Raw genomic sequence first — 19511 nt, 5'->3', positions numbered from 1 at the left:
ATCAAAACCTTGAAATTGAAACACGACTTGCCATGAGTTGAAGGCAAATCATTAAAACCGAACGTGAATGACGTCCAAATCAAACAGTTACGGGGAAAGGTCGCTCTCGCGTGAGCTTTGTTTTGTGTCTCATTTACTTGTTAACTATTGTTAACTATTATTATGCTAGTTATATTATGGCCGACGGTGGCGTGGAGTAGAGAGGGTGCGCCAGTACAGTATTTATGCTTACTTCAAAATCAATATTTGTTACTTTCCTTTAGATTCTTAGCAGTACCCAGTACATTACTGTTAAAAGAAACACTTGGCCGGAAGCGAGCGTTTTTGCAGCAGTATACTGTAATCGCACAATACAGTAGGTAACTGTTTTTCAGAATCTCACTGTAAATTTACCTCAAAGTATTACAGCGCATCCATGTTTATTTCCCTCAAACATAAATCATCTTAGCACAAGCTATGTATTGTAGCAAAAACAGTGGCCAGCCCAACATGGGGTTCTTATTTTACCCTTTAAATGCGAGACTCAAGACACACACATCTGACTGCTTCTTACAATGCCACCTGGAGATCAATCCTGCTAGAATGTATTCAACGGTGTGCCAGACCCCTAACCGCTGTTTTCCATACAGTTCATGACGAAAGAGCAGAAGCCTCTTGTCACACTCGGGCTGGGGCAGGATGCAGTGAGGACTCAGGCGCAGAGTTTCTCCAATCAAAGTGCTCTTTATTGCTAAACAAATACAAGATGTGCTCGAACGACGAATGACGTAAGACAATGACGCGACAAAGGACAACAGGCACACAGGGCTTAAATACACAAGGGAGGTGCAGGTGATTGGACACAGGTGGAGACAATCACGCAATCACAAGACAGGGCAGGAAGTGAAGTTACCCCAGGACCACAAGAGACATGAAACTTCAAACTAAAACAGGAAGCGAGGCCAAACCGTGACACCTCTTCAGGCGTGTAACCTGCAGGACTGGGCCAGCAGGATAGCCGAGGGATCGCTTAAACGTGAGGAAACTAGGAGTGGTTGTCGATACTGACAACTCCTTCGTGGATTGTGAACTATTTTCCAAGGATGATTAACGTTAATCTTTTTTTCCAAGAACAGCTTGCGGTAATGTGATGCCACAGTCCAGCAGTGTATCTCCTTACCACCAGGCACAGCTCGTCCCTGCTTACTGTCTCCTTCAGACTACCAAGGGTGCATCAATTATTTCTTACCGAAAGTTTGAAAGGTGGCTCTGTTTACACTGTCTTTGTGCACACAAGGAGAGCCAGTCGCACCGTCGTTACCCGGGTCAAATACACACTATACACTTGCTGCCAAAATGTAACTCATCCTTTTTGTTATTTTAAGGACACATTCAGGCACATTTTTTTTAAATCTTGCAGTCAGCTCTGAAGTGTACAGTTTGTTTGGTTGTTTGGACACAGTGTACCTCACCTTACAGCAGAATAATGACTGCAGCTACATCATCAAGCAGGGTTACAGGCATATACTGTATTGTACTGTATATGATTTTTTTTTACACAGATTCTGGTAAAACAGGTAGAACGTGTCACAGACAGGAATGCGAGACAAACCCCATGCTGCCGAGGCTTTAACCTCAGGCTGTTGCTTGGCAATGCACATAAACTCCTTAACTTCAGAGAAGGAAATTACAGCATCTTAAAACATTGTTGCAAACCAAGTATATTAACATCATCACCATAGCTAGATCGTACGTTTTCAGTGTATTTATTATTTGCTGAAGTCCATCAGATATTTTCTTTAAGTAAGACTACTGCCTGGCATCGCTGGAAGATCTACGTCATTCCACTTTTTCAGTTGTATCGTTCCCCGACTGAACTTCCTAATCCAGACATCACTGGGCTATGCAAGAAAAATCCAGGGTAAAGTTGCAGCCGCTAGTGCCATTATAGTGAATAATGACAGTAAAACGAGGAGGCATCGTGCACTTGTGCAAATCCTGAGCCTTCGCCTGCGCCGGGGTTGAACCACAGTCATCACAACGCTTAGTGCTTCGTATTCAGCCATCGGTCGCCCTTGAGCACTTATGATAAAAATCTGAGTATGTCGGGGACTGATCAACATCTGTCGACGGAATCGATCAGCCATCACACCGAAACAGCGAGCTATCCAGTTAACTTCGGCCGGCGAAGTGCCACTGGAGGCGCGCCGCGCGCCCTGGACCCGTCCCGGCGGCGGAGGTAGAGGTACTTCGAGGGTCTGCCTTTCACCTGGATCCGTGTCCGCGGTGACGGCCACGATTACCTCCTTCTGTTTCTTGATGAATGTAAGATGTCGGCAGATGGGGCATACAATGGTGTCTCTGATATTTCCATCGCTGTTGATGCTGACCAGCGTTTTAACCAGACAGTCATGGCAGAATACGTGTCCACAGCTCAGGGTCCTCTCCGTGCTGGACAGACACTCGTAGCACACAGGGCACTCTTCTGCGTCCTGCTGGCTGTCTTCTTCATACAATGCCATGGATATAAACGCATCCACTGCGCGGGGAGTGTTGGGAAATGATGTATATTAAAAGTCGATTCCTGCCTCAAGGTGAATTCCAAAGGTGGAGGCTGCGCCTTGTAAAACAGGACCAGCCACCTCTGACTGCCAGGGACTTTTCTGATTGGGTCCCCTGTTGTCAGTTCATGTTGCTGAGCTGGTTGATGTGTTGGCACTGTATGTCCTGAAAGTTAAGTCTTGGAAGGTCAGCAATAGCACATTTGACCAACTGGCAATATTTTTTTTAAACCGCAGTTTAAAGGGTGTTGTGATAACACTAGATTTGCTTGAATAAATTCGTGATATTTGTATCCTTATGACATTAAGCATTAAACATCAATGCCAATAAATAACATTAAAGTTGACTCAAGATGAATGAAGATTTACAAAATTCATATGAGTTAGTTGAACTTTTTGTTTGTGCATTTTGGGACCGACTCAAAGAGTGGTAATATATTAATTAGTAACTAAACTTACTGAAAAACGTTTTCTATTTTTTTTTATTCTAAATTCTTTCGATTAATAATGTACTTGTGACGCTATCTATTACCCTTTTCAACAATGGTTGCCATGTGTTTCTTTAATGGTGGCAATAGTAATCTATATTATATTGTATTTTATTGATATATACAGCATGAAGTATCGTTCAGACTAAACATGCAGTTGTGCAAGAATATCGTGAAAGTAAGGGGACATATCACAGCTAAAATTTACCATAAACAATAGAAAGGGACTCTTTTAAAATCTTCCATTTCCTTGTGTGGTGGTTTGTGGAAATCATCTGCCCCCTTGTGGTCACTGTCTATGTTCAAAAAGACAAAAGGTGCGGCCGATTCTAGTAGATGCATTTCTATACCAGCCCTGCCCAGTTCTGACGTAGACGTGATTACGTCAGAACATACGTACGTTGGGATCCTACGTTGGTTCCGGGAGACGCGTTGGCAATTTCCTAAACATCATTCGAGGCAGGAGAGAGGTGTGTGTGTGTGTTTGTGTGTTGGATACGACGCCGGCCCCCCGAGTCAGAAGATAGCTGGACGACGATTTGACATGAGCAGGTAAATACAAACCCAAACCTCGACCAACAGTCCGGACCCGTGAAGCTAGCTGTCAACGACAGAACGGCTCGAGCTCGGGTTCTAGTGCCCACCGGGGTTTTTTCCCGTTTCGATAAATGCTTCCTGTGTCATTTTAATTTGACTTTAAGTACGTGGAATCTCATGTTTCCTTCCTTCCATCCTTGCCTCGGTCGCTTTTCCCTTCCACGCAGTAACGGCTGTCAGGGAGCCTCACGTTACTAATGGTGGCGTGTGTTCAGGTTACGCTAAATCACAACCTTCAGCTGGAAGGGGGATTTAGGGCACATTTAGGGCACATTTAGGGCATGTTTTTTTTAAGGACTGCTTCATTGCAAAAATGTGTCGTACGTGCCAACGGTCACTTTGGTTGTAAAGCTTCCTTTCGGTGACGACTTGATGATCAACAGTGTGACCGTTTTCAACCTCCAACATGTCTCCCCGGGAACGCGGCAGTGTTCTTTATTAAAACACACGGTGCCTGTGGAGCCCGTCCACCACACCCTGTAACGCGGTCTGTCCGATTATTGTTCACGTGAGAGCGAACCCTAAACAAGACTGCTGAGAGCTATTTGACCCCCCCCCCCCCCCCTCTCTCTCTCTCTCAGTGGACCCATTAAAAATGTGTGAAGACATCAGCGTCAGCGGTTTAACTCTTAGCAAGCACCTTGTCATCTTTAACCAAAGACGATGCAGTCAAGGACGTTGGGTTCTGTAGATTCCAGATGGTTCCACAGCATCTCCACCACCGTCGCTGGCTTTGATCCCTGACCCCGTGTTGTTAAGACAAACCCAGAAGTCAAACTGCCATCGCTCCACAGGAGCTGAAGTGAGAGACGGCAGGAACCCTCATTTGTTCGGGTAGACTCTCGGCTCTGCATCTGTGACGTGATGTGATTTAGAGTGGTGTATTATGTCACCACTCTGTCCACATCTTTTACTAAAAAGGTGAAATAACTTGTCATTGGTTCAGTGGGATATTGATTAAGAGTTCCGTTTTCTGGGGAAGTTGATTATCTTGATAATAAAGCCTTCGATCTTGGAAGGGCCAGGGTAATTAAGAGAAAGTCCCAGATTTGTTTTGAGCATCAATACAAATGGAGATGTGCCATGTTTACTAGATGAATTACTAGTTATTCTGTTTTCTGTATAGAATACATAGTTGTTTTCTTTCAGCCTTTCCTCTCAGGGCATTTTGGTATGCAGTTTCTTTTGTGATGTCCAAAGTAGTGTTCTGACCCTTGAGGGGCCGGTAGCGGCTAAATTGCGGCTGACGCCATCTCAGAGGAATGTGTAAAGTATAAAAAAAAAATAGGCAGCCCCTTCGCTCCTCATGAGTCCAGACATTCCTGGAAAGGAAAACAACACACCCGCTTCCTAAACCCAGGACAGTCGTGTCTGCTCAAAATAGTAACTTCCATAAACTATTGAGAGTAGTTTTGCTTGACCTTTGGCGCAGCTGAGGTGTTTCCTCGTGCTGCATCCTCTGCTTGTCCAACTTATCGGCGGGAAATCCTTCCCATCGCTGTTTCGGATTATGAATCTTCCTGAAACCACAGCAACGGCAGCTGTGTTCAACAACGCAGGTCTTTCCAGATGTGTTAAACCATTTCCTTAAACCCTCCTTGTTAGTCCACGTAGATCACAGAGAAATGCATGGTTCAAAAGCTCACCAGGAAAAAAAAAAGAGGAACAACCTTTTAGTGAAGTGTTATGTTGGCCAACAAGATGGAAGATAGTAACGGTTCACAACTGAGCTGCAACAGACAACTTCCATTAGTTCAGCCACACTTCATTCACGTGGATTTCCTTTAGTTAATTAGTAATGTTGTCATCACGAGGTAAGGAGTTTAATGACATTTACCAACGGGCGCACTTCTAAATGTTCAGAAGATCCGGTCAGTGACTCACGGGTAACTGAGGATGTGGTGACCTCGGAGCGGCAGTATGACGTGACCTGGCCTATCTGACTTTGTTTGAGGGAGATATGATTGTCTTCTCCTTTTGGGGAATGAGGGGAATGTTTTAGTGTTGATTCGTCTGTGTTGTTCAGCCCTGAGCTAAGCGGGCACTGCCCCGGGCAAGACTGAACACGCCAAAGGACAACATGCAGTGAAAGTGTTGTACCATGTTTGAGTCATCTGCTACGTTATGTTTTCAATGCTTGTTCTTCTTCTAACCTGACGAGCGCCGCTTTGCATCGGTGTCATGTCTACTTCTATGGTTAATAAATTGCTGTGAGGGTATTGAACCATCTCTTTTATCCTTAGGTTGCCCTGACATGGAAAAAGAGATGATTCCCAAATTTACGTCAAAGGATGAAGAAGTTGATTACTGGAAGTCCCAAGCCCTCAAGTATAAGAAAAGGTAGGTACCTCGATTTACTTGTATGAAAAGTTTGAATCTGAATTCTATACAGTATATGTCTTTTGGATCTTGTGTAAAAAAATTTTTTTTTTTTAAAAGTTGATTTTGAGTTCTGTCTTGCATCAAAGTTGAACCAAATAACCGATGGCAGCGATACATTGTATGAAATAAATGGACTCATAATTCACTAGAAACCACACAGAGATGCTAACTTTTATTAAAAAGTTGTAATCGTTGACTTTAACATAGAAACCAGATGATAATATTCAGTATATTTTAATTATAAGTATAATTAATATTTAGTCTTTTGGATTCGCCTGTTTAAAGTAGCACAGAAATCCATGCTAATTGCCACCAGACAGGCTTTCTTTTGTCCACAAACATCTGTGGCCCGCTCAGGAGTAAACTGCTACTCCTTTGACTTGTTAAAGCGAGATCAGTGTCAGCGTAAGCAGCTGTGGTGCTTGTTAGTGTTGTGTAATCTTTGTCCCACTCGGCCTCTCTGTCTTTCCTATTTGTGGAGTTGGGCCCCGCCGTAACCTCAAAGGAAGAGTAAACCTGCACAGAAGGGGTTAAAGCCCTGGTGGTTTTCTACGAAGTTCCTGCCTTGGGTACCCAGTGGAAAAACTAACCATGGAAAATTGACTCCCAAGAACACAGTGGCTTGTCTCACACATGTTTTTGTGCATATGATTTCTCAGGAACTGAGTGGTTTAGTGAACTACTCAGTTTTCATTTGTTACTTATTGAAAAGTGATCTCGGGAGGTTCAATTTTTTCCATTTTATAGGACATCCTCAGTTTATGAATATCACTAACAGATGTATTTCCTGCCTTCAAGCAGTGCGTGCCATTTAATAATGATCACAAATACACACTCACAAATACAGAGTGCTGCTGGTTGTTTTTAAACCATGAAAAGTGTGAGAGAAGTTACAGGGCCCAGCATGCTGATGAAGCAGCAAACTGTGGTATGTGTGGAACTGATTCATGGCTTCCAGTGCTCTGTAGAGCCACTGTGAGGCCATTATCCCAGCACCGGTCAGCTGATGTCAGAACCGTGTCAACCACGGTGTCATCATGTGTTTTCACACTCTAGGGGTCCACGTAGAATACCTCAAATCTGAGATTCCCACCACTGTTTACTTCAAGGAATCTACACATTCAGAACTGGCCTAAAGAGTGAGAGTACACACATGGGATCAGTCCTTGCCAGCACGCGCACGCACACACACACACACACACACACATCCTGGTTCCTAACACTGCTCCTGTCTGTGAACTCTCCTTTTCTTTTCACCTCTGAACTTTTGAACTTACAGCAGAGTACTCAAGACAGCAGGCTTGTTTTTCTGTGCTACCTCTGAGCCACCTGACTCCCGCCACACTACAGCTGCCTCGTTAGATCGGTATATTTAGAATGTTGTGCCACACATCTTTTCCTTTTTTTAACAGAGGTAGACTGAAGGTTAAAAAATCTTTTTGCACAGGTTTATTTATGGCCGAGTTTGAGATAAAGCCACTCATTCAGACAAAAGCCAGTCATTCAGACTGTCGACTATAAAGAATTGAATGGTGGCTAGTGCACAGGGTAGCTGCTAGTTGACAATGATTGTTTATGTGTTTCCCCTCTGTGTGTGTGTGTGTGTGTGTGTGTGTGTGTGTCCGTGTGCCCTGTCCAGCTGCTATGACGCCCAGGAGGAGCTGCAGGAGTTCCAGGAAGGGAGCCGGGAGCTGGAGGCCGAGTTGGAGGCCCAGCTTTGCCAAGCTGAACACCGCCTTCGAGATCTCCAAACTGAGAATGAGAGACTGAAGAACGAGGTGGCCAACCTGAAGGTGACCGCGCATGATGACTCAACTTGTAGTTTAATGGGGCACCAATAAATACATTTGCTGTTACTTAAGAGGTTTCTGTTGGATCCTGAGGATAAAGTCAGACGCCTTATTTTGATCTTGGGTGTTAATAAGGTATGCTCAGGTGATCCTCCAGCACTCCTTAATTGGATTGGAAGAAAATAGAAATCTGCCAGGACACGTCTTGTTTTGTAGTGACAGCAGGTCGATGGCGCTCAGCTGTATGGACGGAAAAGTACTGTGATATTTCAGAGCCTAACGTGTGGGTATAATTGCAGCAGCTAACGCATAAGTGAGTGAACCATCGGGATCATGAATCATACCCTTTCTTTACAGCTGGGGACCATGATACAGATCCACCATCTGTCTTACGATTCTGTTGTTCATTGTTCAGTACTTTATGGGTTCTTTTTAAGTTACGTGATGCAAGTGAATTCCTTCTTTTTTCTGCTGGTGTGTTTTATGTCCTTGTTTCTTTACACACACTCACTCGTGAGCTCTTTTCTCTTCTTTACTCCGACCCCCTCCCTCCCTCCCTCCCTCCCTCCAGGAGAAGCTGGAGCACCAGTATGCACAGAGTTATAAACAGGTTTCCATGCTGGAAGATGACTTGGGCCAGACACGCAGCATCAAGGATCAGCTCAACAAATACGTCCGAGAGCTCGAGCAGGCCAACGATGACCTGGAAAGAGCAAAGAGGTCAGACTGCCCTGGTGCATTTTGGTCAATATATGTATTGTGTTCAGTAGCGCTTAAAATACGAAACGAGTACATGTATGTGTTTAGGATTTTATGGTCCTACTTTAATGTTCATTCAGTGCAACTGTGCCCTTCTGCCTGTGCTCATGTGCAGGGCGACGATAGTGTCTCTGGAGGACTTTGAGGGCCGTTTAAACCAGGCCATTGAGAGAAATGCCTTCCTGGAGAGTGAGCTGGACGAGAAGGAGTCTCTTCTAGTATCCGTGCAGCGGCTGAAAGATGAAGCGCGAGGTAAAGGCAGGAGTCCGATCCGTCCTCCACAAAAAAGCCTCAGTGGAGAAGTATCTCACGGGCTTGAATCTTTCTCCTGCAGACCTGAGACAGGAGCTGGCAGTACGTGAGCGGACCACGGACCGCATGTCCGCACCCAGCTCACCCACTTTAGACCTCGACAAGATGGATTCTGAAGTACCGGCCTCTTTGTCCCTCCCAGCCACACCTGTTGGAAAGACCGTAGAGCACTCCTTCATCAGCTCAAAACGTCAGGAGAAATTCACTCTTTGTTACACACTTGAAATTTGAAATTGGCGGATTCGTGTTCTGATATCGGCTTGTGTCCTTGTGCAGCATTGACCAATGGATGTGGCAACTCATCCCTCACTCCTTCCGCTAGAATCTCCGCTCTAAATATTGTTGGTGATCTCCTGAGGAAAGTTGGGGTAGGTGACGTTCCTTTTTAAATTGAAGACATCATTACTATCTGTATAGGTTGCAGAGGGAGAGGAGAAGGATGAATACAGATCTAACTCCCTGCTTTGTGACCAGGCTTTGGAGTCCAAAATCGCCGCCTGTAGGAACTTTGCCAAAGACCAGGCAGCCAGGAAGAATTATTCTCTAGACAACGACAAACTCATCAACAGCAATGCCACAAAGTTCTCTCATTCTCTACACACCACTTACTTTGACAAAACGTGAGTCTTTTTCAGCGAGTTCTTTTCCTTCTCCAGAAATTCAGTGTATTCTACCAGGTTTTATGCATATATGTGTGTGTGGGTGTGTCTGCGTTTGCTAATATTGTAAATGTCTGTGTGGCGACGGTAGGACTGTAAATGGACTGGACGCCAGCTCCTTGACCTCCAGAGCGGTGTCTCCCCCGGGCCTGCTGCCTCTGAGAATGTGAGGCGTCCCGAAGAGCACAGACCTCTACCGAGACTCCTGTTTACCCAACACAACGTGGGAACTGAGAGGACAGACCGTTACATTGTGTGCCAGCTGTATGTGTACGTGTGTGTGTGTGCGCGCGTGTGTGTGTGTGCGTATGCTCCCGTTTGGGAATGTGCTTTTTTTTTTTTTTTTTTTTGGGAATGTGACGCGTGGAAAGAGGCTCGGCGATCCAACGGCGCCGCGTCCCGTTTGCGGCGCTGAGTGCGTCTGTGAGGCAGTGCACAGCCATGCATGTCTTGCATGTGCCTAGAGCCGTACTGCGCTCGTGTGAAAGCCATTTGCTGATGTGTTGCCATTCGGACGTCAACCCCCCCGAAGAGCCACCATTACATTTTGGGCTCTCACCGGTCAGCTGACAGCTACTGTCTCCGACAAAAGGTCCTCCGCAGACCAAAGCTTCCCCCCAGCCCTTTTTTTTTTTCGTCCGAAATTTCTCTTAAATTGCACAGTTAAAACTATTTTCAATTTAAACTGTATTATATTTAAAAATGTGTGTTCATATTAACTAATTTATCTCACAGTATGCTTTACAATACAACATTTGCTATTTGCTTTGCATGTGTGCAAATGTAATTTGGGGTAGGAGAGTTCTAGCTGCACCCCCTTCTCATGACTGAAGTGAATGTTGAGCGTTCAAAGCCATGCAGCCGTGGCGCCGTCGCCCCTCTGGTTACCGCCCACTCGCCCCTTCTGGAAGTAGCCTCCACGTTACAGGTGGGAGATCCCAGCAGCTTAAACCTGCACTGAAAACCAACGGCTCTCCACAGCTTTTGTTTTTTCAGGGGACAGCCATTGACATTTTGAGGAAATCGTTTTGCCTCTTTTTTTTTTAGATGCTTAATATATAGATTTTTATTTTTTTTTACGATTTAGACAGGCTCATTTACCTCATTCGATTTAATGCAACTACCCACAAATAATAACGGAAGCTAAATTTTGGCCAAAAGGAAGCTCAAAACTGAGACTGATTATTTTTGAGATTGTACAACTTTGGCAGGTATTTTGGTATTACGTCATGGTCCAATTTGTGTCATGCATCATATTTGCTGATTATCTGCTATTGTGTGAATGTTAAATTTGACTTGATTCTGTGTTTTTTTTTTTCTTTGGCTGGATACCGGCTGTGTTCACTTTTTACATGAATCCATTTTGCCCACATATTTCTTAATTTCATAGATCTCTGCAACACCATCTCAAAGAATAATTTGAGGCCGTTAGTATTATTATAGTTTGATAATATGAGATGTCATTTTGGGCGCTCTGTGAGCCTGTTACTGAAGTTTGTCCTGCAGTCCGTGTAAATAGCTTGTAAGGATTTGCCTACCGTATTTGTACATACTGACATTTGGCTCTAAGGTCCTATTTATTTTAGATTCTGAATGGCATGTTCAGGTAATGAATGGTTAAAGCCATTGTATTATATCAAATTGTTTTGTTCAAATTGTTTACGCAAATAAAGATTGAGATGACAAATATATATTGTGTAGTTTGTAATAATGGCCCATGTATTAGACTTACTTTTCAAAATATTTAAAAAAAGATCTATTATTGTATATCAAAGCAATTGCAAAAGAATATGCTTTTTTGTGTAGTAAGAATGCATTGCATGGCATTAAAAAATAAAATAAAATACTTGTGTCTGGTATAGTAAAAGATGCGCTACCATTTGCTTTTATTTTAATTAAACAATTCTTAAGCTAAAAAATGAAACGTCATGCTCAAAGAAAACCTTAAAAGAAAGTAAAAATAGTGACAGTTCAGCAGCTGATTAGTTACAGAGTCCCAGTCCAGCTCTGGGACCATTAGCTCCTTCCTGACTTTGCCAGCTGATGCCCTCAAACACGATTGATCGGGGCCCAAACGTTTACAGGCCTAACTGCTTCTCCATTTCTTCCTTCAATATGTTCTTCTTGATCTGAAAAAAAACAGACCGTAGGCATTTCAGTGTCATCGCACTGATTGACACTAAGAGCTCTGCTTCAGTTGGTGTTACAGCGGCGCTATCGTACCTTTCCAGAGACCGTCAGAGGGTAGCTGTCTACAAAGATCACATAGTGGGGGATCTTGAAGTGGGAAATCTAGCGGAATAAAACACAACCATTGGAAGCCTTATGGATTTCCAGCGAGTTAAGCAGTTCCATGGTTCACTAAACCTGCACTCACCTGTCCTTTGCAGAAAGCTCGTATCTCCTCTGCGCTGGATGTCTGGTCCTTCCTCAGCCTGATGCAGGCACACACCTGCTCACCCAACCTCTCATCTTTCACCCCGACGACCTGGAGAACAAGCGGAGAAAACACCTCAGCCCGTTGGTACAAAGTATGTTCTGATGCACAGAGAGAAGAATGTCTACAGTTGTTTACAAATTCATAGGAAAAAAAGAGAAAAAAGGTCTGGCTGTTGTCTGACTTCTGCTGCCCCCCAGTGGCGGTGAGCCTCACCTGCACCTCCTGCACTTTGGGATGTGTAAAGAGAAATTGCTCGATCTCAGCGGGGTAAATGTTCTCTCCTCCTCGGATGATCAAGTCTTTCATTCGTCCTTCGATGCGGCAGTACCCCAAACTGTTGAGGCTGGCCGTGTCACTGTGTAGGAGAACAATCGCACTACATGCAACTAGTGTCTTTTCAATAAAACATTGAGTGTAGACGTGGTATCTTACCCGGTCCTGTACCAGCGGTCTTGGGAGATAACCTCCCTGGTTTTCTCGGGGTTGTCCCAGTATCCGTGCATCACACAGCTGCCTCTGATCATCAGCTCCCCCGAGGCCCCAAGAGGGACAATCTCCCCAGTGTCAGGGTCCACCACTTTAGCCTGTGGTAAAGACACAGGCTTAGCTCCGTGTTGTCATGGTGACATTTAGAAGCAGGTTTTGGGGGGAAAAGGCATACCTCAGTGTGGCTCATGATACAGCCAACAGTATTTGTCTTCAGCTCCTCTTCGTCTTGTGGGAATCCCAGAAATGTGAGGGGGCTGTTCTCAGTGCTTCCATAACCTATCTAGAAAAAAACAATATACTACTTATTCGTGTACATGTTGAAGAAGCTATACCAAGTAGAGGTAAGAAGTGTAACATGCTCACCGTTATCTCGGTCATGTTCATGTGTGTTTTCAGTTTACGCACTATCTCAGGTGGGCATGGAGAACCTGCCATTATGCCTCGATTGAAGCAGCACAGAAGCTCGATAAGCATCACACCAAATACAACATATTCATCACATCTGTATTCATTCAAGTCTTCAATTACCGGCTTCAACCGATGACATATCGTACTGGTGTAATTCCTGCTGCATGAGCATGTCGGTGAACATGGTAGGAGTGCCGTAAACGACGTTACACCTTGAGGGGAAACATAACAATATGAGTGCACGATGTGTGTATTTGAAAGTGTGACGAGCAGGGCGCCTTACTTTTCACTCTGAATGGCTTCTAGGTTGGCTCGGCTGTTGTAGGCAGTGGAAGGAAAGACCAGAGTGATGCCATGCACAGCCATATTCATGCCCGCCAACACGGATCCAAAGCAGTGGTACAAGGGTACGGGTACACACACTCGCACCCGAGGCTGACAAGAATATGCAAAACGACATGACTCAAAATCCCCGGTCTGCGACGGGTGCGAATCCAGAGAGAAAAAAATACGGACTTACTCTAGATCCGTAACCCATTCTGAGACCCATAAAGTAGGCATTGTTTACAATATTGTGGTGGGAAAGACAGGCTCCCTTTGGACTCCCTGTTGTTCCCTGAAACAAATAAGCAAATAAAGATCTGAGTTTCATCAGTGAAAGTTGTACAGTAAACGTGCCAGTGGGAGGTGCAACATGGAAGGTTACTGATGTGAACTGGATGTTGACGGGATCATCGCAGGACAGCCTGCTCTGCAGATCCATCAGCTGTCTGCGGTGCCGACTCTCCCCTGCTTGCATCACATCGTCGACGTGGAGCATCCCCGGCTGTCGGCTGTCCGTCACGATCACCATACGCAAGTCTGGCAACCTGCCGGACCAAAGACGGAAAATACCAACATCACCCCCCCCCCCGACACAACGTGACATTAGGAAGCATTTGCAGCCTCGTTGTGGCGAGAGGGGAAAGAAGTATCTGACATGGGACATGGCTCACACCTGGCGCTTTTGCTTGTGCCGTTCGGCGTGGTGCTCATCTCCGGGCAGAGCTCCCTCAGCATCTCACAGAAACGTTGGCTTTTGAAGCGAGTCGGGCAGACCACGGCTTTACACTGGACCTGCACAGGACAACCACGGTGCTGTGTTGTATTTCACTTTGCCTCTAAATTCACTGCTCGATTTACTTAATGCACAAAAGGTTCACATGCTGTAAATAAATGTATTTCATATTAGGGAAATGCATCAGTAATTCTTTCAAATGCATACTACTTGAATGCTGTTTACTGAAAAAGGTGGGACTTTTATCCTCCTGTGTCGTTTTTGAATATTACCAAGAGATCAAGAAAATACTTATCTTTATTCAGAATGAAGTAACACCTTTGATTAGTGGGCTATTTTAAATGATTAACACAAAACTAGGCGCTTTGTTTGAGCAAAGCAGGGATATCTCAGTTTATTCATTATGCACCTCATGCCCCAGGTTCTGAGAATAGCACTAGTGGTTGTGTAAATAAGTTAATGTTCGATAAAACAAGCCCATACCTGCTTTAGAGTAAACTCGACTTCCTTCACCTGATAGGCCGGGTTCAATGACACCTGCAAGCATGAAAACACCCACAACACACATTTTCCAAAGGGGGTTAAAGTACAGTGGTTATGGCAGCAGGGTGCAATGCACAGCAGCTCTCCGTCTAACCACAAGGAAGCACAGTAGATGTCATTTTAACATTACGAACGACTCACAAACTGACCTGTATAATTCCAGCTTTGGCTGATGCAAACTGGAAGAGGATCCACTCGTACGTGTTGGGTCCCCAAACACCCAGTCGGTCGCCTCGCTGCAGGCCCAGAGCAAGCAGACCTGCAGCCGCCATGTCAACCTGCAGCAATGAACGTCACCAAATATGTAGTGATACCCTTTCTGGTTTTTATACGGGAAATCTAGCTTGGTAGATTATAATAATTATATATTTGTGCTTTATTGAAAATGTTTTCTGGGATTTAAAGAAGCTGAATGGCTCAAATAAGATAATACAGTAATAATTGTGGCTGCTGCTTCATTTAAATTTGTCGACAAAGTAGTTTGTAAAGAAGGCCGATCTGACCAATTAGCTCCAGCAAATCGCCTAGTTGTTGAGAACTCTCATAAAAGGCACAAAGTAGGAGACGCACATCTTGCTGAAACTGTGCAAAGGTTTTCCGGACGCCGTCTTGCCGGAAGACCACCGCCTCGCGGTCAGGCCAGCGTTGGACCGTGGAGTCCAGGCTCTGGCCCACAGTGAGGGGGAGCAGAGAGATGGAGGAGGTGCCGTGCACATAGCTGCTGGTCAGAGAGGAAGTGCGCGGAGGACTGTCCACGTGGAGGGGTCTGGCATGCAGAGATTTGGGGAAAAAAAGGGTCAAGTATATAGTACTTGCTGTACGATTTCAACGTCAAAATGTACTGCAGAAAAGAAGTGCAAAGGTGGAGATGCAATACGTGAAGTCTGTATGAGATAAAAAGATCAATAACACAGGAAATACTTCCACATTTTAGACAAGAAATCTAATTTTATTCAACGTTGTTGTTGGTGAACAATGACAGCAATAATATTGGCCACTAGCTGCTAAGCCACATGTGTAATGTTGTTACATGTAGAGGTCTAAGTGAATCTGGAGGCCATTGAAGTGCTCTTATAGACTGAATGTTTCTGTATGAGGCCCAATGACATCAATCATGCATCGGATATTTTTTTTAATTTAACATCACCAACTTCATTTGAAGATGGGACAGCTTTAGATTTGATCATTTCTGTTTCTTGGTACTCATTATTAACTTCATATCAATGTGTGGAACTACTGGGCAGATTAGTCAAGTATGGCAGAGATAAGGATCGCATTCCAAGTGGGTCCACTGGTGTTTAAAACTAGCAGCTTGTAGTAAATTGTTAAGTCATAGATTTGAAGAGAGTTACAACACTGTCTGTAGTTTTAGGTTTAATGGAGCAAAGCATGCGATATTTTGCTTCCAGAGGCGATTTTAGGATTTTATTTAATCAGCACTAGTTTAGTGAGTTGTTGTTAAAGTTACTTTGCAGGAATGGCGCAGTGGAGTGGGGGAGGTGGAGGAGGGAACCCGAGACGATCTGAACGAGTCGACGTACTAGTAACAAGACGATCGGACCACTGAATCGAAGAAAGTGAGTTGCGATTGTTGCACTGCGCTGACAATGACTCAAACTAAACAAATAGACAATACAGAACGCGTCATTAAATGCACTGGGCACTTTAAAGACCCTTTATATTGTCGACAATATAAAGCTCGTGGATCCCTTTTCTTTTTCTCACTTGAAACTGAAAGTGATCTTTCAATGCTCACGTGAACGCACGCTCCTTTGCAACGAACCACTAAAGGCAACTTGGTTTTGAGTGGCACCGTGTTTCCACCCAGAGCATAAACTCACCGACACCACTGGAGCAAAGTGGCTGTGCGCGTCCTCCACGCCTCCACGCGTCTCGCGGCGTGAGCACAGCAGCTGAGCAGAGCAGACATCGGGCTGTAGTCCCACGGCCCGGTTCGGCTGGATGTAAACACCGTGTGTTGTGGCAGGATGAGGTGTGTGCTTCTGCTGCCCCCCCCCCCCCAGACTGCTCTGCACTTACATCACCGGGTGAGTAATGGTTAACTTCCGCTCACCTCCGTGGGCCGGGAGACACATCTAGGACGGCATTTCAGCATGTTCCAAGAGAGCATTCATTATACACACATTAACCGAGGTAAAACATGACCACGGACCCGTGGACACGACGTGGGTCATCATTCACGCTTGCCACGTTGGAGATGTTATTAACAAAAGATGTATGTCTTCTCTCTGAAAGCAAGGTGACTAAGAGAGTCAAACTAAGTCTTTATATGATTTACGAATATCACAATGTGGAGTTAACCCGCACGTTCCTCTGCAGTGCGCGTGCGCACCAGGCGTTACGGTACATGACCCCAAAATAAGAGACGGGATGAGTCGTTTCCCCCTTTTTTTCTCCACAAAACACAACAGCTGCTTCAACATCCAGGCATCCAAAGTTGTATCGCCCAAGATGAAAAACTTAATCCAGTTCCCAGTGTCATACAGAGTGAAGGTATGCGGTCAATTCACATCTTCACCCCACGAATGTACGCTCTGTTTCGATAACTTGCGTTGAAGCCTCTAAAAAGAATAAAACATGCATTCACTGTTTGACTGTGTCCTTTGAAAAGGGACCTACATCGTGACATTCATATGATGGATCTTCAGCAGTAGAAGAGCTGCATAATAAAACGCTTAAAATTCTTACTTGTTGATCATTTTTCCGCTGTAAGAGCTGTATTGGTGAGTAGGAGACAAAGTTCCTCAAAGCAAATACTATAAATATGGTACAACTTTGTTTCATGATCAGTAAAATGAGTCAAAGGCCGTCAGTGTTCACAGGCCCATTGAAAACAACCTCATGGGCCCCTCACAGGCAAACAACTGTTATTATACTACTAAATTTCTTCCAGGGCGTCATGGACTGAACGTGATCTGTCGGACCATGTTTTCTTTCCAAAGTTTGTGTGAAATATCCCCTAACGCTCAGTGAAAACCGACCCGTTGTGAATACACTGAGTTTACACTGAGTACACACGGGGCCCAATGGCGCTCAGCAGAAAGCAGAGTAAAGTTTCCTTCCCTTGTGAGGTCACTGTTGTCTTTAGGACAGCGACTTGTTTTTGTCCATTTTTTTTCTCCACCAGCAGGACAGCAGCACTGCAGCCAGGTACAGTCTCGATCTGTTGAACACCTTTACATTGGTCAGATGGAAGCCCCCCATTGGTGTGTTGTTACTCCTGTGTGTGTGTGTGTGTGTGTGTGTGTGTGTGTGTGTGTGTGTGTGTGTGTGTGTGAACAGCATGTCTGCAGAGCAAAGGGTCGCAGTTGCAGCCCTTTTAATTAAGCCGTGTCAGACTTGTTCAGGCTTTGTTATGACTACAATAGCAATCTGCATTTCACCAGGACTGGAATTAAGAGCGTCCTCTCCGGAATTCTATTAAGCATAAAGTCCACTTTCTAAGCTCTCACTGTTATTATGGCTTTGGTTTGTGGGTTAAATACTCTGCATAACTCAGTCTGTTGGACATAATGGGGATAGGTGGATGAGTGTCCTCTGCACTCTACTGTATATTATCATTGTCTGAGGATTCATCAGAAACAGCAGTTGCAAGAGACTTTCTTCCTGCAGGGGGCACCATCTATCTGGTTATAAGCGATCTGTGTGAAGAAAATAATGTAAAAACATAAGAGTGATTTTGTTGACTTTTTCTTTTAAGGTCCTGTTTCTGATCACCAACTTATGTATGTATCTACTATATTATTTACGTATTACTCCGATTGGTGAATTAAAACAAGTAATATTTAGCAATAATAATAATCTATTTTTCATACTTTGCAAAACAAACACAACCTTAAATGTTGAAGGAAAACCACTAAATGCAACTTAACAATTGAGCCTGTATGTTATATATCAGTATTGCATTTACAAATGCTTGGGCAACTTGCTTTGAAGAAAAAGTAGTGGTTCAAACTACAAAAACTCTAAAATCCCCACTCAATAGAAAAAAAAACTGTTATTTCCAATAAACAACCATGACACAATCATGGTTGTTTATTTAGGTTTGGTCATCCAGAGCCACAGGAGGCTTGATACAACAGTCGCCACATGCTGAGAAGTAGTCCTCAGGTGACTGTATACGTGCCACATTGGTAAAGACACCCTTTAATGATTACCCATAAATGCTGTTTTAATGAGAAGGCCAGCTACATAGTTAACAATGAGGGATTTTTTTAATGCCATATCTGATAGCATGATGTCAAAGACCGTGTCAAACTTGAGGCGTATAAGATATTTAAGACTTATATTTTTTAGATCCAGAATGAAACTGTCAGCACTTTGTGAGGATCCTCTCCCCTCATGGCTACTCTCCATGCCTCGGATTTCTCTACTCAGACATGTGATGCATTCCAGAGCAGAGCGGCCATAATCCTCCCAAAAGCTACACACTCCGTCATACCAGTGAACCATTGTCTCTTCAGACTGCAACCGGGTAAACTTGAATCAGTTCTGAGAGAAGTGGAGCAAAGGAACCAAAACATGCTGCGAGTTATAAAAAAAACTGCTTTTTATTCTCTTTATTCTTCCAGACTTAAGTGTTCAGTCTCAAAGAGTTCAGCAGCAAATTTGTCCTTTGAAGTCTGCTTTTCTTTTTAAGCACTTTAGCAGTTGCGGATTACATGCGCAAAGCTAATCAATGAGGTTGACCTTTGACCTTTTGAGGTGCCGGCAGGTCCCCAGTGAGTGATCTCTGAACCAGGGTCACTGACTGTCACCTGTGCCAAACTACTACGGGAAAAAGGGTGTGTGCTTGTGTACACGTGTGTTTGTGTACACGTGTCTGTGTGTGTGTGTGTGTGTGTGTGTGTGCGTGTGTGTGCGACCCCCCTCCAGCTCCACTTTCTCTATGCTCAGGCATTCTTTTCCCAGCTGACCGTTCAGCTGTTGCCAACACTTGTCCACTTAATAACTGTTGCCGTAAGTCTAAACTCAGCGCGCTGGTTTACGCAGTAATGATTTTAATGCAACCCCCGGGTGACACATA

General features: G+C 44.4%; 3 protein-coding genes across 3 annotated transcripts; 1 reads left to right on the top strand and 2 right to left on the bottom strand.

Annotated features, from left to right (window-relative positions):
* Positions 1 to 746: 746 nt before the first annotated feature.
* Positions 747 to 2780, bottom strand: LOC119219861 (RING finger protein 222). The gene has a single exon (XM_037475311.2). It carries the CDS (start codon positions 2499 to 2501, stop codon positions 1881 to 1883), a length of 621 nt encoding a protein of 206 aa, XP_037331208.2. The 5' UTR covers positions 2502 to 2780; the 3' UTR covers positions 747 to 1880.
* Positions 2781 to 3419: 639 nt separating this feature from the next.
* Positions 3420 to 11216, top strand: ndel1b (nudE neurodevelopment protein 1-like 1b). Its single transcript, XM_037476735.2, has 9 exons — positions 3420 to 3580; positions 5869 to 5965; positions 7647 to 7800; positions 8369 to 8517; positions 8672 to 8808; positions 8891 to 9058; positions 9145 to 9236; positions 9343 to 9488; positions 9619 to 11216. The coding sequence occupies exons 2-9, from the start codon at positions 5880 to 5882 to the stop codon at positions 9695 to 9697; spliced, it is 1011 nt and encodes a 336-aa protein (XP_037332632.1). The 5' UTR covers positions 3420 to 3580; positions 5869 to 5879; the 3' UTR covers positions 9698 to 11216.
* A 139-nt stretch (positions 11217 to 11355) lies between these two features.
* On the bottom strand, positions 11356 to 16497 carry LOC119220623 (medium-chain acyl-CoA ligase ACSF2, mitochondrial-like). The gene is made up of 16 exons (XM_037476734.2): positions 16306 to 16497; positions 15035 to 15230; positions 14614 to 14742; positions 14405 to 14458; positions 13862 to 13980; positions 13571 to 13733; positions 13385 to 13480; positions 13148 to 13299; positions 12985 to 13076; positions 12820 to 12896; positions 12629 to 12736; positions 12400 to 12551; positions 12181 to 12322; positions 11905 to 12015; positions 11751 to 11819; positions 11356 to 11656 (listed from the first exon to the last, which is right to left on the bottom strand). Exons 1-16 carry the CDS (start codon positions 16392 to 16394, stop codon positions 11606 to 11608), a joined length of 1800 nt encoding a protein of 599 aa, XP_037332631.2. The 5' UTR covers positions 16395 to 16497; the 3' UTR covers positions 11356 to 11605.
* Between the last annotated feature and the right edge of the window lie 3014 nt (positions 16498 to 19511).

Source organism: Pungitius pungitius, chromosome 12 (assembly GCF_949316345.1).
Source record: "Pungitius pungitius chromosome 12, fPunPun2.1, whole genome shotgun sequence".
In the NCBI taxonomy this organism is placed as follows: Eukaryota; Metazoa; Chordata; class Actinopteri; order Perciformes; family Gasterosteidae; genus Pungitius; species Pungitius pungitius.
The sequence above is the reverse complement of the archived record's forward strand: the minus strand, read 5'-3'. Positions and strand labels throughout refer to the sequence as shown.

Bases quoted from the DNA above. Each gene is read 5' to 3' on its own strand.
- LOC119219861 (XM_037475311.2), bottom strand. From the start codon at position 2,501: ATGGCATTGTATGAAGAAGACAGCCAGCAGGACGCAGAAGAGTGCCCT.
- ndel1b (XM_037476735.2), top strand. From the start codon at position 5,880: ATGGAAAAAGAGATGATTCCCAAATTTACGTCAAAGGATGAAGAAGTT. The intron at 7,801-8,368 runs GTGACCGCGCAT...CCCTCCCTCCAG, and splicing joins ACGAGGTGGCCAACCTGAAG to GAGAAGCTGGAGCACCAGTA. The intron at 8,809-8,890 runs GTAAAGGCAGGA...TTTCTCCTGCAG, and splicing joins GCTGAAAGATGAAGCGCGAG to ACCTGAGACAGGAGCTGGCA.
- LOC119220623 (XM_037476734.2), bottom strand. From the start codon at position 16,394: ATGTCTGCTCTGCTCAGCTGCTGTGCTCACGCCGCGAGACGCGTGGAG. The intron at 14,459-14,613 runs GTCAGTTTGTGA...TCATGCTTGCAG, and splicing joins CCAAAGCTGGAATTATACAG to GTGTCATTGAACCCGGCCTA. The intron at 12,737-12,819 runs GTGAGCATGTTA...GTTTTTTTCTAG, and splicing joins TGAACATGACCGAGATAACG to ATAGGTTATGGAAGCACTGA.